The sequence below is a fragment of the Hyperoodon ampullatus genome, assembly GCF_949752795.1.
Source record: "Hyperoodon ampullatus genome assembly, chromosome: 1".
Taxonomy (NCBI): Eukaryota; Metazoa; Chordata; class Mammalia; order Artiodactyla; family Ziphiidae; genus Hyperoodon; species Hyperoodon ampullatus.
The window spans coordinates 168643589-168655452 of record NC_136914.1 but is presented as its reverse complement, the minus strand read 5'-3'; the positions used below and the strand labels follow the sequence as shown (position 1 = coordinate 168655452).

The following is an 11864-nucleotide window of genomic DNA, read 5'->3' as shown; positions in this document are numbered from 1 at the left end:
CTAGGTGCACGGGCTTCAGTAGTGGTGGCACGTGGGCTCAGTAGTTGCGGCTCACGGGCTCTAGAGCACAGGCTCAGTAGTTGAGGCTCACGGGCTTAGTTGCTCTGTGGCGTGTGGCATCTTCCTGAACCAGGGCTCGAACCCGTGTCCCCTGCATTGGCAGGCGGATTCTTAACCACTGTGCAACCTGGGAAGCCCTGTCTCCATGTCTTTACTTCCTTCTCACTCCTCCTGTTTGTCTCCCCAGCTGAGTGTTTCTCTCCCACTCCTGAGGTGGCTGGCACAGAGGACAGGGATGGTGTCATTGCTGCTAACTCTAAAGGACATGTTTCATGTGTCTCCTACACGCCCTCTGCTGCATCCCTCATCATTGGACACTGCTCTTCCTTGACCTGACTTCCGTGATAATACCCTCCGGTGGGTTTCTTCCTGCCTCTTGCCTCTCTTTCATGGACTCCTCCTCCTCAGGCTATGTCTTTCTGGAATGTTGGTGCTCCTCTACTTTTCCTGGGTGCTCTTCTGTCATGCTATATACCCTCCTGGTAGATGTCACCCATCCCCTTGTCCTCAACACCCTGATGCAAATGACACCCATATCTGTATTTGACCCTGATTTCTCTCCAAATCACTATATCTGCATACATATCTTACTTCCTGGACACCTCCCCTTGGCTGTCAGTGGGCTGAAATATGTCATTTTGATTCTCTCATTGGGAGGCAGTTTGATCTTAAGCAATGGTCCCCAACCTTTTGGGCACCAGGGACCCATTTCGTGGAAGACAATTTTTCCACGGACCAGGATGGGGGTGAGGGATGGTCCAGGCAGTAATGCGAGCAATGGAGAGCGGCAGATGAAGCTTCGCTCGCTCGTCCGCCACTCACCTCCTGCTGTGCGGCCCGGTTCCTAACAGGCCGCAGACCCGTATCAGTCCATGGCCCGGGGATTGGGGACCCCTGATATTAAGGACCGAAATGAAACTGGCAGGGGCCAAAATGAGATATAGTAAAATTTGTTACAGATGAAAGGCTGACTTGAGGATCAAATATCATTGCTAAATTTAAAAACTGCAAAAATTATTTCAGAAAATATTGGGTTAGGTTAAAAAAGAAAAGTAAACTACAGTGGACAATAGTCAAAACAGCAAATGGTAAAAAACTTTTATTGCTCCCAGATTAATGAAAAATCAGAAAAGATTTGATAAAAGTTTACATGTATAAAATGTGACATGGTAAAAATAGTGGACCTAAAAGGAAACTTGCCATAGTAAAAGCTATAATCTATAAAAATTTGACAAAGATGAAGAAAAAGAAGTTGAACAATCAAGGCTTCCTTGTAAAAGGTACATGAGAAAGATTTTATCCTGATGGAAATAATGTTGGTAAAAAAAAATGAAAGTGAAAATGATTGGAAACAGTTTTAATATGCTATATAGAAAATGGATCAGGGAATTAAATTGTCTCAATGGAGTTCACTCTGGAATAAATCTTTGCCACAGAATTCATCCATGTTGATATCAACCTAGCAGAAATGTTTACATTCCAGAACAAAAGCCAGCAGGGCCAAAATATACAAGTGCTCAAAATGATAACGTCAAAATGTCCCACACTCCCCACGGGTACTTCAAACCCTACAATTTCCAAACAGGACTCACTTTTCCTTCCCTACCTACATCCCAAACCACTTCTCTGTTTCCTCTCCCTGACTCCTCTCCCTGACTCCTCTCCCCTCCTTACCACCTTTTCCCCACCATCACATCTGATCCCATCCTGCCTTTTCTGGCTCCTAAATATCTCTCAATATGTTCTCGTCATCCCGTTCCCACTGTGGTTCCTGCTGTGGAGACCACCATGACCTCTGGGCAACAGCCTCTTAACTGGTCGTGCTGGTTCCCTTGAATATCCCAAACTACCCACACACTGCCAAGGAGGGAGATCTTTCTGAATCTCAAATCTGATCATGCATTCTTCACAGGTTTCCTCTGCCTCATGCCTTATATGCAAGGCCTCTCATGGTACTTACATATCCAGCCTCAACCGCACGGCCACTGCTAGACAATGTCTCTCTCTGCCTCCTGACTTGCTGTCTTCTCTCTGGCTCAAGAGCATCCTATCCCATGTGCTTCCCCTGCCACCCCGAATTCTGCTGCCTTCATCCAACCCCAAGAATCCCTGTGCTATTCCTTCAAGAATTATATTGCAGGGACTTCCCTGGTGGCGTAGTGGTTAAGAATTTGCCTGCCAATGCAGGGGACACAGGTTCGAGCCCTGGTCCGGGAAGATCCCACATGCCGCGGAGCAACTAAGCCCGTGCGCCACAACTACTGAGCCTGCCCTCTAGAGCCCGCGAGCCACAACTACTGAAGCCCACGCGCCACAGCTACTGAAGCCCGCCCGCCTAGAGCCCGTGCTCCACAGCAAGAGAAGCCACCGCAGTGAGAAGCCCGTGCACCACAACGAAGAGTAGCCCACGCTCGCTGCAACTAGAGAAAGCCCGCACGCAGCAATGAAGACCCAATGCAGCCAAAAATAAATAAATTTATTTTTTAAAAAAGAATTATATTGCAATTTTCTGTTTTCTTATCTGTCTCTCCCAAGAAATTATAAAGTTCTCAGGGAAGGATCATGCCTTATTCACCATTATATTCTTAGTACCAAGCACAGTGGCTGACATGAAATAGGACCTCTCTATGTATTTGTTAAACAGATGGATGGATCGTATTTAATCTTCACAACAATCCTGCACAGCAGGCATTACTACCCTCACTGAAAGAAGCACAAAGAAGTTAGATAACTTGTGCAAGTTCCCATAGAAAGTAAGTAGCAGTTAAGATTAACCCTATAACAGTTTAACTATAAGGCGCATGTTCTTTTTATTCCACCATGCAGTGTCTTTTAATTAGATGCAACCCAAATACAGATATGGAGACACCGTTCTTACAAATATGGCATTGAGAGTCAACAGGGAGAATAATGCATTAAAAAATAACAACATAGTGTGGTCATGTAGTTGTAGGTGCATGGACACTGGGTATATACAAAAAAGAGACTAGCCATGGGGGAAAAGGAGGTTAGGGAAGACTGGGAAGGGGGATACTCCAACTAGGGCTTAAAGGGTGAGTAAGAGCTTGACTGGCAAAGTTGGGAAGTGAATCCTGGACAGATGTAGAAAATGAGTTTAGTTTTCTCATATACCAGTTCCTGCATCAGAATAAGCTTAAGAAATTAATATTCTCTCTGAGTGTAGTTTAGATGACAAAGCAGCTAATGCCAAAATTTTGACATTTCAAAACACTAAAGTGATTAAATATATGAGTGTAAGTGCCAGTGAAGACGATTTCTCAGAAGTATTGGGCATTATGCAGGAAGCGTCTTTCCTGGATGCTGCCAGAGTCCTCAGGCAGGCCATTATGAACACATTTCTTCGTGTCTGGTACCTTGTCAACCTATTCTTCTGTGTTCCAAGTGCTAATTAAAATTGTATGCTGCCTGCCAAAGGAAAAGTGCTTATATTAAAACAATGTGTCTAAATTAAATGGCTCAAAACAGCCTGATTCCAAGCTGAGGTACAGTTCTTACCCCACGCTATAACTGTTGGGGGAGAGGGCTGAAACTCAGACATAAAATTTAACAGTGTATTCCTTCTGATATTTATAATTAATCAAAATAATCTAGAACTTTAAAGTTTCCAAAAAGCAGCTTCCAAGCCATCATCCCATTTTACCCTTTCAATAGACTGAAATGATTTGATTTGGGATTTTGAGGTGAAATATGATATTCTATATGTGAAGAATACATTGCTTATGGTTAAATTGCATCTGTGATTCCTTGTCAAAAACCTAACCCTTTGTCTTATAGCCAAACAAAACAAATTTTTAAAAAATGTTTGTTTTACAAATTTTATACAGAGATAAATTCTCAGATAAAAAGATGTTGGTAAAAGCTCTTAGGGACTTGGACATTGAGAATAAGACTTAATACACAGTAAATGCCCCATAAACACAGACCGACTTCCTAATTGTTCTACTTAACAACTATGGGTAGAAGTGCAAGCAAATCTCACTATATATGAAGCTCAAAAAAACTATGAATTGTTCTTGTCAAGAAGGCCCAGAGGTAGTGTTAGCAACCTTTTAATCCCCTATTTCCTCATTCTACTTCCAGACCATTTTTGCCCATTCTTCTGTCTAGTCGATGCCCTGCCTCTCCCACCATTTTTTCCCCGGGTTTAGCCCTGGAAACAAACCCAGTCTTGAAGCTCTACTCAAACACTCTGCATCTTCCTACCCTGCTCTCTCGGCACACGCTGCTCCACCTGCCTGTGAGGCCTTTTAGCTACCTGTCTCTGCCCCATTTTCTACCTGACAAACACATCTTCCAAGACCTGTTCAAATGCCACTTCCTTCTAAGCTGTCCCGGCTCCCCCTGAACAGAATTACTCGGTCTCCCCTTTGAACTACCATGGTACTTCATTCATTCCTCTACTGTAATACTTATCACACTGCAGTGTAATTTCTTGTGGACAGGAACTACATGTCATTTTTCATTGTTACTCTAGGGCTTTGTGTAGTAACTGACATAAAAAAAAACATTCAACAAATGTTTGCTGAATAAGAAATACTAAAGTCTGTTAAGTAAAGGTAAGCAATTTAAGGTAAACATTATAATTTAGAATAGGGAACTTGAGTTCATCAGAAGAAAAATAATATTACAAGCTTATGCCAAGTCAACATTAACTTCAGCCTAAATACCCCAAGAGGTACCTAAAATCTCTTAAGTCTAGAACTTAAAGGAAACTTCAAGACAATATAGCCAATCCTCTGCTGTTATGGATCAGGGAACTAAGGCCCAGAGCTCATCCTAAGTATCATGACTAGTAAGTGGCAGCACAGAACCCTAACCCAGTCCTCCTGACTCCGAGTTTATAGCTTTCCCCATTTAATCTGCTATCCCTCTATCTGAAGACATTTTCTAGTCTACTACCATCACTTGATATTAGATTGTAGAGTCTAGCCCCAAACAAATATGCCACACACTTTGGCAAAGAAGCAAAATAATCAGACTGTTTTGAGAAAACCATCCGTTAGCTAGAAATAAATGCTTGCATGGGTGAATCCACCTGTGTGTTTATATAGGTCCCTTAAGAATTAACAGACACTGCCTGTTTGAAAATTTAGTTAAAAAATTACAAACTCAGAAGAAAAAAATCCTTGCTGATATGTTGTTTTTAAAAACACATCCTTACAATCCTTACAAATACAAAGAAAATTATTTTCTTTCAAGGGAGAAGCCAATTATACTACTCTCCATAAAACAGAACACTGGGAACTTCCCTGGCGGTGCAGTGGTTAAGAATCCACGTGCCAATGCAGGGGACACGGGTTCGAGCCCTGGTCCAGGAAGATCCCACATGCCGCAGAGCAACTAAGCCTGTGCACCACAACTACTGAGCTTGTGCTCTATAGCCCGCAAGCCACAACTACTGAGCCCACGTGCCACAACTACTGAAGCCAGCGCACATAGAGCCCGTGCTCCACAACAAGAGAAGCCACCACAATGAGAAGCCCGCACACTGCAATGAAGAGTAGCCCCCGCTCACCGCAACTAGAGAAAGCCTGCACAGCAACAAAGACCCAACGCAGCCAAAAATAAATAAATAAATTTATTTTAAAAATAAATAAATAAACGATATTTTTTCTCCTCAAAGAGAGGAAACTGGACTGGAAAGCTTGCTAAGCCATTGCCATGGTCTCTCTCATCAGTATTTTGTAATTTTCCAGAAATTTAAAATTTAATATGAAACAAACCTTATATCTGATCTTGAATAAAGGGTCTCATTAGCCAATAAAGCATGGATTTACGTTCATATACTTTTATTACATAAACAGAACCTACTTTTAGGTCTTCAGAACAGACTATCTTTTATAAAATATCTCTTGTAACAAAATACAGTTTTCAATAGGTCCTGTTTAAAATGTTTTCAGTCCTATATTCTTGTGCCAGAGAAATGCTCTTAGAAAAAAGATTTTGCTCATGACTGTGTTAGTTAAGTTGTAACAGGTACATCAGAATCAAAGGCACATTATTCAATTTGTGCTAGATCTTCCAGAAACAAACTGAGTTGATGTCCTTTAGAAATCCCTGGAATAAAGCCCAGATAGGATAAAACATAAGAAGTATCAGTCCAAAAATGATTGCCGAAGATAGAAAGGATTATTACTGAAACTCAGAGATTCAATAAACTCACATAAATTTACTGCAAAGCCTTGCTCTCGGGCCCTCAGTGTATTTTATTTCTTTAGAACATCAGTTGCAATGCTGTTCGGATTTTCTGAAAACATCAATTCATACTTTTCTCTTGGAAAGACAAGGGTGAATGAATTAAATTCAGTACTACATTTTGTGAATTAGATGTGTGGGATTTATGGTTTAGAGAATAGAAGTCATGTGCTGCTAAAATAAATTTTCAATTGGGAAATACAGAATTATTTTAAACTGTATTCTATTCAGTGGTTGAATCTATACTACCAAAATGAGTGGTACAACAGTAATCATCTCAAATACCTCTTCAGTTGCTGTTAAATGCTACCTTCAAACAGTGTTCTTAAGAGTTATGCATGTGTCCAGTACGGAAAACTTGTAAAAAGCACAGAAACCCTGAGTCTTGGGGTGAGGAGTGGAAAGGTCAGCGGGAACCACCAGTTCTCCCACACAAAGGGATGAAGAGCTAATGCTTAGCTCATAAAGTAGGGACATTAAAGATGACACACCTTGGATGTGTTATCAATAAAGTTACTGCATTTGAATTCCCTGCATTCAAATTTTAGACCCAATTACAAAGTCACTCTATAATTAAGGATTTCATACTTTTCTACGAATCTTCAGAGTATAGGCAAATATCTAGCTCTTTATAACCCAGGGGCCCAAGAATCTGAAAAGGGTTTGGAAGGGTTTGATCAGAAAATTTTAGAAGAGGCCATCAGGGTAATCTGGTGTAATACTCTACAGTGGAGAAAATGAAACATAGAGAGGTCACATGTGCCACCTTAGATCAAAAGACTCTTTGACTGGACAGCCAGAGGGTCCAGGCCTTCTCTTGATTCAGGGCCCCTTCAAGTCATCAAAGTGCCTGATGTTCCCCTTACTCAGGAAAAGTGTATGAAACTAATTACAAACATATTTTAGGGGAAATATACCAGAAATGTTATCAAGAGATAAATTGCTTTGTAGTTGAAAAGTAAAACCTACTCAGTCTAAACAAAAGGAAGCATTCGAAGTTAGCACTGAGGAGGAAGAAAAAGGGAAATCTTATTTTTTTCAGCTCCTACTGTAGTATAGGTATTGCCCCATTTACCAGCGAAAGATACTGAGAACCAGAGATTATAGGCTTCACAAGATAATTTTCTGGAGCTTGAATCCATGGTTCCTACACAATGTGTTCAATGTATTTTGTTTAGTCACAAATCACAATCATTAAATCTTTACTAAAATAGGCGATTTATTGTTTTAATTGTGTACACTACTCACCCAATTTTCATTCTTTTTAAAAACAACATTTTGCGTTTTGCTGTTTTCAAAATACAATAGCTACATGGTAGATATTACCACCATTAGGTAAAGAATACAGTTAATTGGGATTGACATATATACACTAATATGTATAAAATGGATAACTAATAAGAACCTGCTGTATAAAAAAATAAAATTTAAATTTAAAATTAAAAAAGAATACAGTTAAGAATACATGTAGCAATTTTACAAACTCTTAATTGAATTTATATAATCATAGTTATTATGCATATATATTAAAATATAATTTGAATATATAAATCCCTTATTATTTAAGAAGTTTCTTCACTCATTGAATTTTTTTCCTTCAGTACTGTTTACATGTAATCCTCTTCTCTGCTTCTCATTCTTTTTTTTTCTTTCTTTTTTGTTTTGTGGTACGCAGGCCTCTCACTGTTGTGGCCTCTCCCATTGCGGAGCACAGGCTCCGGACATGCAGGCCCAGCGGCCATGGCTCACGGGCCTAGCTGCTCTGCGGCATGTGGGATCTTCCCGGACCGGGGCACAAACCCGTGTCACGAACCCGTGTCCCCTGCATCGGCAGGCGGACTCTCAACCACTGTGCCACCAGGGAAGCCCCCACTTCTCATTCTTGCTCATCACTTTCCTCTACTGAAACTATTACCCACCAATGAATTATTTTTCACTAGCAACTAATATAGTGACATGTTAACAGCACACCATCCTACTGTTTGCTGAATTAATGTTTTAAGTTCAATTCCTGTAGCTCATTGTTATCCAAATTCCCCTTTTAACTTATAATTTAACTCAGAATGTTATTTGATGTCTCTTTAATGGCGAGGGTTATCATGTTTTTGAACTTCTGCTATTATTTCCTAACGGTGGCATTATAAATCTAAGCTTATATCTTTTGTTCTACAACTGATATAAAGAACATTATGATATTTTAAGTTCTATTTATTGTTCTCAGAGAACTGTTGGTTTTCTATGCTTTGTAACTATTTCTTAAGATTATGTGTAACCTAAGTTTTGATGATTTAGAATACATATTTGATAATACCCCTTTCCTGGATTCTGAAAATTTGCCAGTGGGTTGAATTAAGTCAGAGAAAAATTTTCATATACAGTAAGATATTTGATTATCTAATTATCAATACCTAGGCAAGGAAAGAAGTGTTAATTGAAAAAATTATTTATATTAATGTTCATTTCAAAAATGCTTTTTAGTATATTTGACTTGTGTTTTAAATTGTGCAGTTTCACAAAACGTCAGATAAAATAATGCAGCTCCAGTGAAAAGACCCAGTTGATGAAAAGCTACAAGAGCTTCACCTTTCCTATTTCTGCTTTGCTCCTCTGCTATAACACCTTCAGACCTGGCCTGGACACACTGCTCCCTCCCTCTCTTTGCTGACTACTTTAAAGGACAGAGACAGCCTTTGGAACACCATGTTCTTCCTCAGGCTATTACAGAAAATGAGAGAAATCCATTCCTACAACTGGCTGCCTTAGGAAACAGAATTTTAGATTCTTTCCCTTCCAGCTCCTGTTGAGTTAAAAGCAGGGGCCATAAGCCAATAAATGTGGTGAGACAGCACTTGGGAACTGACATAAACAAGCAATAAAAGCCTACTTCCTTCTTCACAATCAGTACATAATAGAATGGGATGGTTTTACACTATAAAAGATCAGAGAATAATAGAATTTGAGCTGTAAAGCAATCTTAGAGGCCATACAATTTTCAGTACCTCTTGATTTTCAAAATGATTCTGAAGATTTGACCAGAGCACTTGTTTTTGATTGATTCATTAAGACTCAGTTTTGACCAAATATAACCAAAACAGAGAATTTCATGGTCACAGGAATGTTTAGAAATGTCATCCTCTGAACTGTTCTGTTTTATGAAGGGGAATAAGGATGCTCCAAAGGCATCAGTTCCTCCTTGCACTGGCGGCCGAGGGTCAGTTCCCAGCTACGGGGACTTTTTGGTCCATCTTGGTTGCTCGCCCGTCTCTTATCCTGCTGTTAAGACTGTTAGACGGCTGCCCTCAGCACCCAAAACAGCCCACTGTGACTTTGCAACTAAGTAGGTACATAGTGACAACAGAACACTCAAGGTCTTTGATGAATCAACACGAGGTCGACTTTGCTCTATTCACACCCGTTTATATCTGGCTCTCAAGTTTAGGTCTAGGGTAATTTCCAGACAGCTTAATGCTAAGGGAAGAATTCCAGTTTTCCGTTTTCTAATCAGAAGCGTACCAGAGGTACAGGTGAAGTTGGCGGAAGAGGAATCGACCTGCCACGGTCCCCCTAAATGGAGTGCCCGGCCCCTTCCCCGAGCCCCGGGCGTCTTCACTTCCAGGAGCCCTGCGGCGGTGGTCTCGGCACCGCCCTCGGTGCGGAGTCACACGCCTGAGCTGCAAAGGACAGTCACCCCAAGTAAAGAGGTCGCCCAGGTGATGGAGCAAGGGCACCACGGCGGCCAAGAGCTGTACCCGAACCCTAATGCCGAAAGACAATCTAGTTTGTCCGCGGGCGCGGAAAACGTATAAAGCACCCTGCTCCTCGGGCTAAGTCCCTGAGACCATCGCTTCTCCTCCGCGCCCCCACATGTTGGGTAGCATCTCCGGGCTCCTCCTTGCCCAAGTGCTTTGGAAACTGTCAACAAAAACCTAGAGGCCAGGGAATGTGACAGGTGATCATAACTATGCAGAGGAGATGGAGCCCAAATAGCAGACCTATGGGGCCGGGCCTCGCGGGGGTCGGGGATCTGGAGCCGGGCCCTCAGCGCCGCGGCCACGCGAGCTGTGCCAAGACCAGGCGGGCGGCGCCGGCGCACTCCGGGCACCGAGCCTGCAAAACGGGGCCCGGGCGAGCGGCCGGCCACCTCGCAGACAGCGGGCAGCAGGCGCAGCGGCCGCCGCCCCAGGGCGCCTCGGCCGACCCTCCGGCCGCTGCCGCCTCCGCTCTTGCCCCGCTCCCGCCGGGGCCCCGACCCGAGCCCCGGAGGCGCTCGCTCTCCCCGGCCGCGCGACCCGGCGGCATGGAGCCCGCCGCGGGGTCCAAGACGGCCGAGCCCGGCACGGCGCGGGAAGCCAGCGCGCGCTACGGCGACAGCAGGAAGAAGATGGCGGCGGCCGTGACGGCGGCGGCCTCTCACGCGCAGCTGACGCTAATGGCGCGCGCCGGCCGGCGGGCCGCGGATGGTGGTGGCAGCGGCGGCCCGGGCTCCACTGAGGGGCGGGGCGAGGCGGGAAGGGGGCCGGCCGGAGGCGGAGGCCGGGCGGGAGGCTGCAGGGAGGCGGTGGGGAAGGTTTGTTGTGCTCGGAACATGGCGGGCGTCGGCGACGCGACCGCCCAGAGAGAAGGCGGCGGTGGCGGCGCCGACATCCCGGAGAGGGAAGGCCGCGGAGAGGCGGAGCAGCCGGGCGGCGGCGGTCACGGGCCCCCGCCGGCGCCTCAGCTCACGGAGACACTGGGCTTCTACGAGAGTGACCGCCGGCGGGAGCGGCGCCGCAGCCGCGCAGGTGAGAAGGGCGGGCGGGCGGCGCTAGGCCGCGGCGAGGGAGCGGAGGGCGGCGGGGGGCGCCGTGGGACTGCCGGCTGCGAGCTCCGCGGCCGTCGCTGCCTCCGGGGCCGCCGGAGTGTGGGCGCGCGGAGCCGCCGCAGCTCCCGAGGCTCCGCGGCCGCTGACAGCTCCTTGGGCGCGTCCGCGCGCAGCGCCGAGGCCCCAGCGGCAAACGCCCAGCTAGGTGCGTCCGAGAGAGAGGGCTGCGGACCGGGGAGTTCGTCCCCGCTCACTTTCCTGCTTTTGAAAGGTCTTTAAAAACAAAACAGAACGCCTGGTATCCTCCCGCCTCGATAACGTTGGCGAGCATCTCCCCACGTCTCAGGGTGCCCCGAACTGAGAAACGCAAGACTGATTTCATTATCTATGTGCCAAGGTGACTTTTGTTATGTGTTTTAAGCGAACTTGAGTCATCGAAACCTGTTAACTTGCCCTCTAAATTTGTGTTCTTCTGCTGCAGATAACAAGGTGGTAATAATGACCGTAAAGTTCAGTCATTTTGCTCAGGACATAAATATTTAGCACGCCTGCAAATGTTACCTGTGAACTTTTCCTAGACCGAAACTTAAGCCACTTTGAAAAAAAAAAAGAAAAAGGCTGCGTTAAGATGCCTTGTGGATCCTACTTTCAATGACCGGTTTTAAGCATATTGTCATAATGTTGTTTCTTTAAGCTATAGGAATTTATTCTTGTTTTTAGAGAGTTTTTAAAAGTTGCATTTGTATTCATATTGCAGTTGTGTATTAAGCTTAAAAAGGGGGAAGAC

The 11864-nt window shown here is 44.4% G+C and overlaps 1 protein-coding gene across 1 annotated transcript in view; it reads left to right on the top strand.

Moving 5' to 3' along the window:
* The first annotated feature begins 10846 nt into the window (after positions 1 to 10846).
* The window catches only part of TAPT1 (transmembrane anterior posterior transformation 1), a 62041-nt gene continuing 61023 nt past the window's right edge, over positions 10847 to 11864 (top strand). The window contains exon 1 of the mRNA XM_079707809.1: positions 10847 to 11057. Within this exon, the coding sequence (XP_079563935.1) occupies positions 10862 to 11057 (196 nt within the window). The 5' untranslated portion in view covers positions 10847 to 10861. The remainder of the gene's footprint in view (positions 11058 to 11864) is intronic.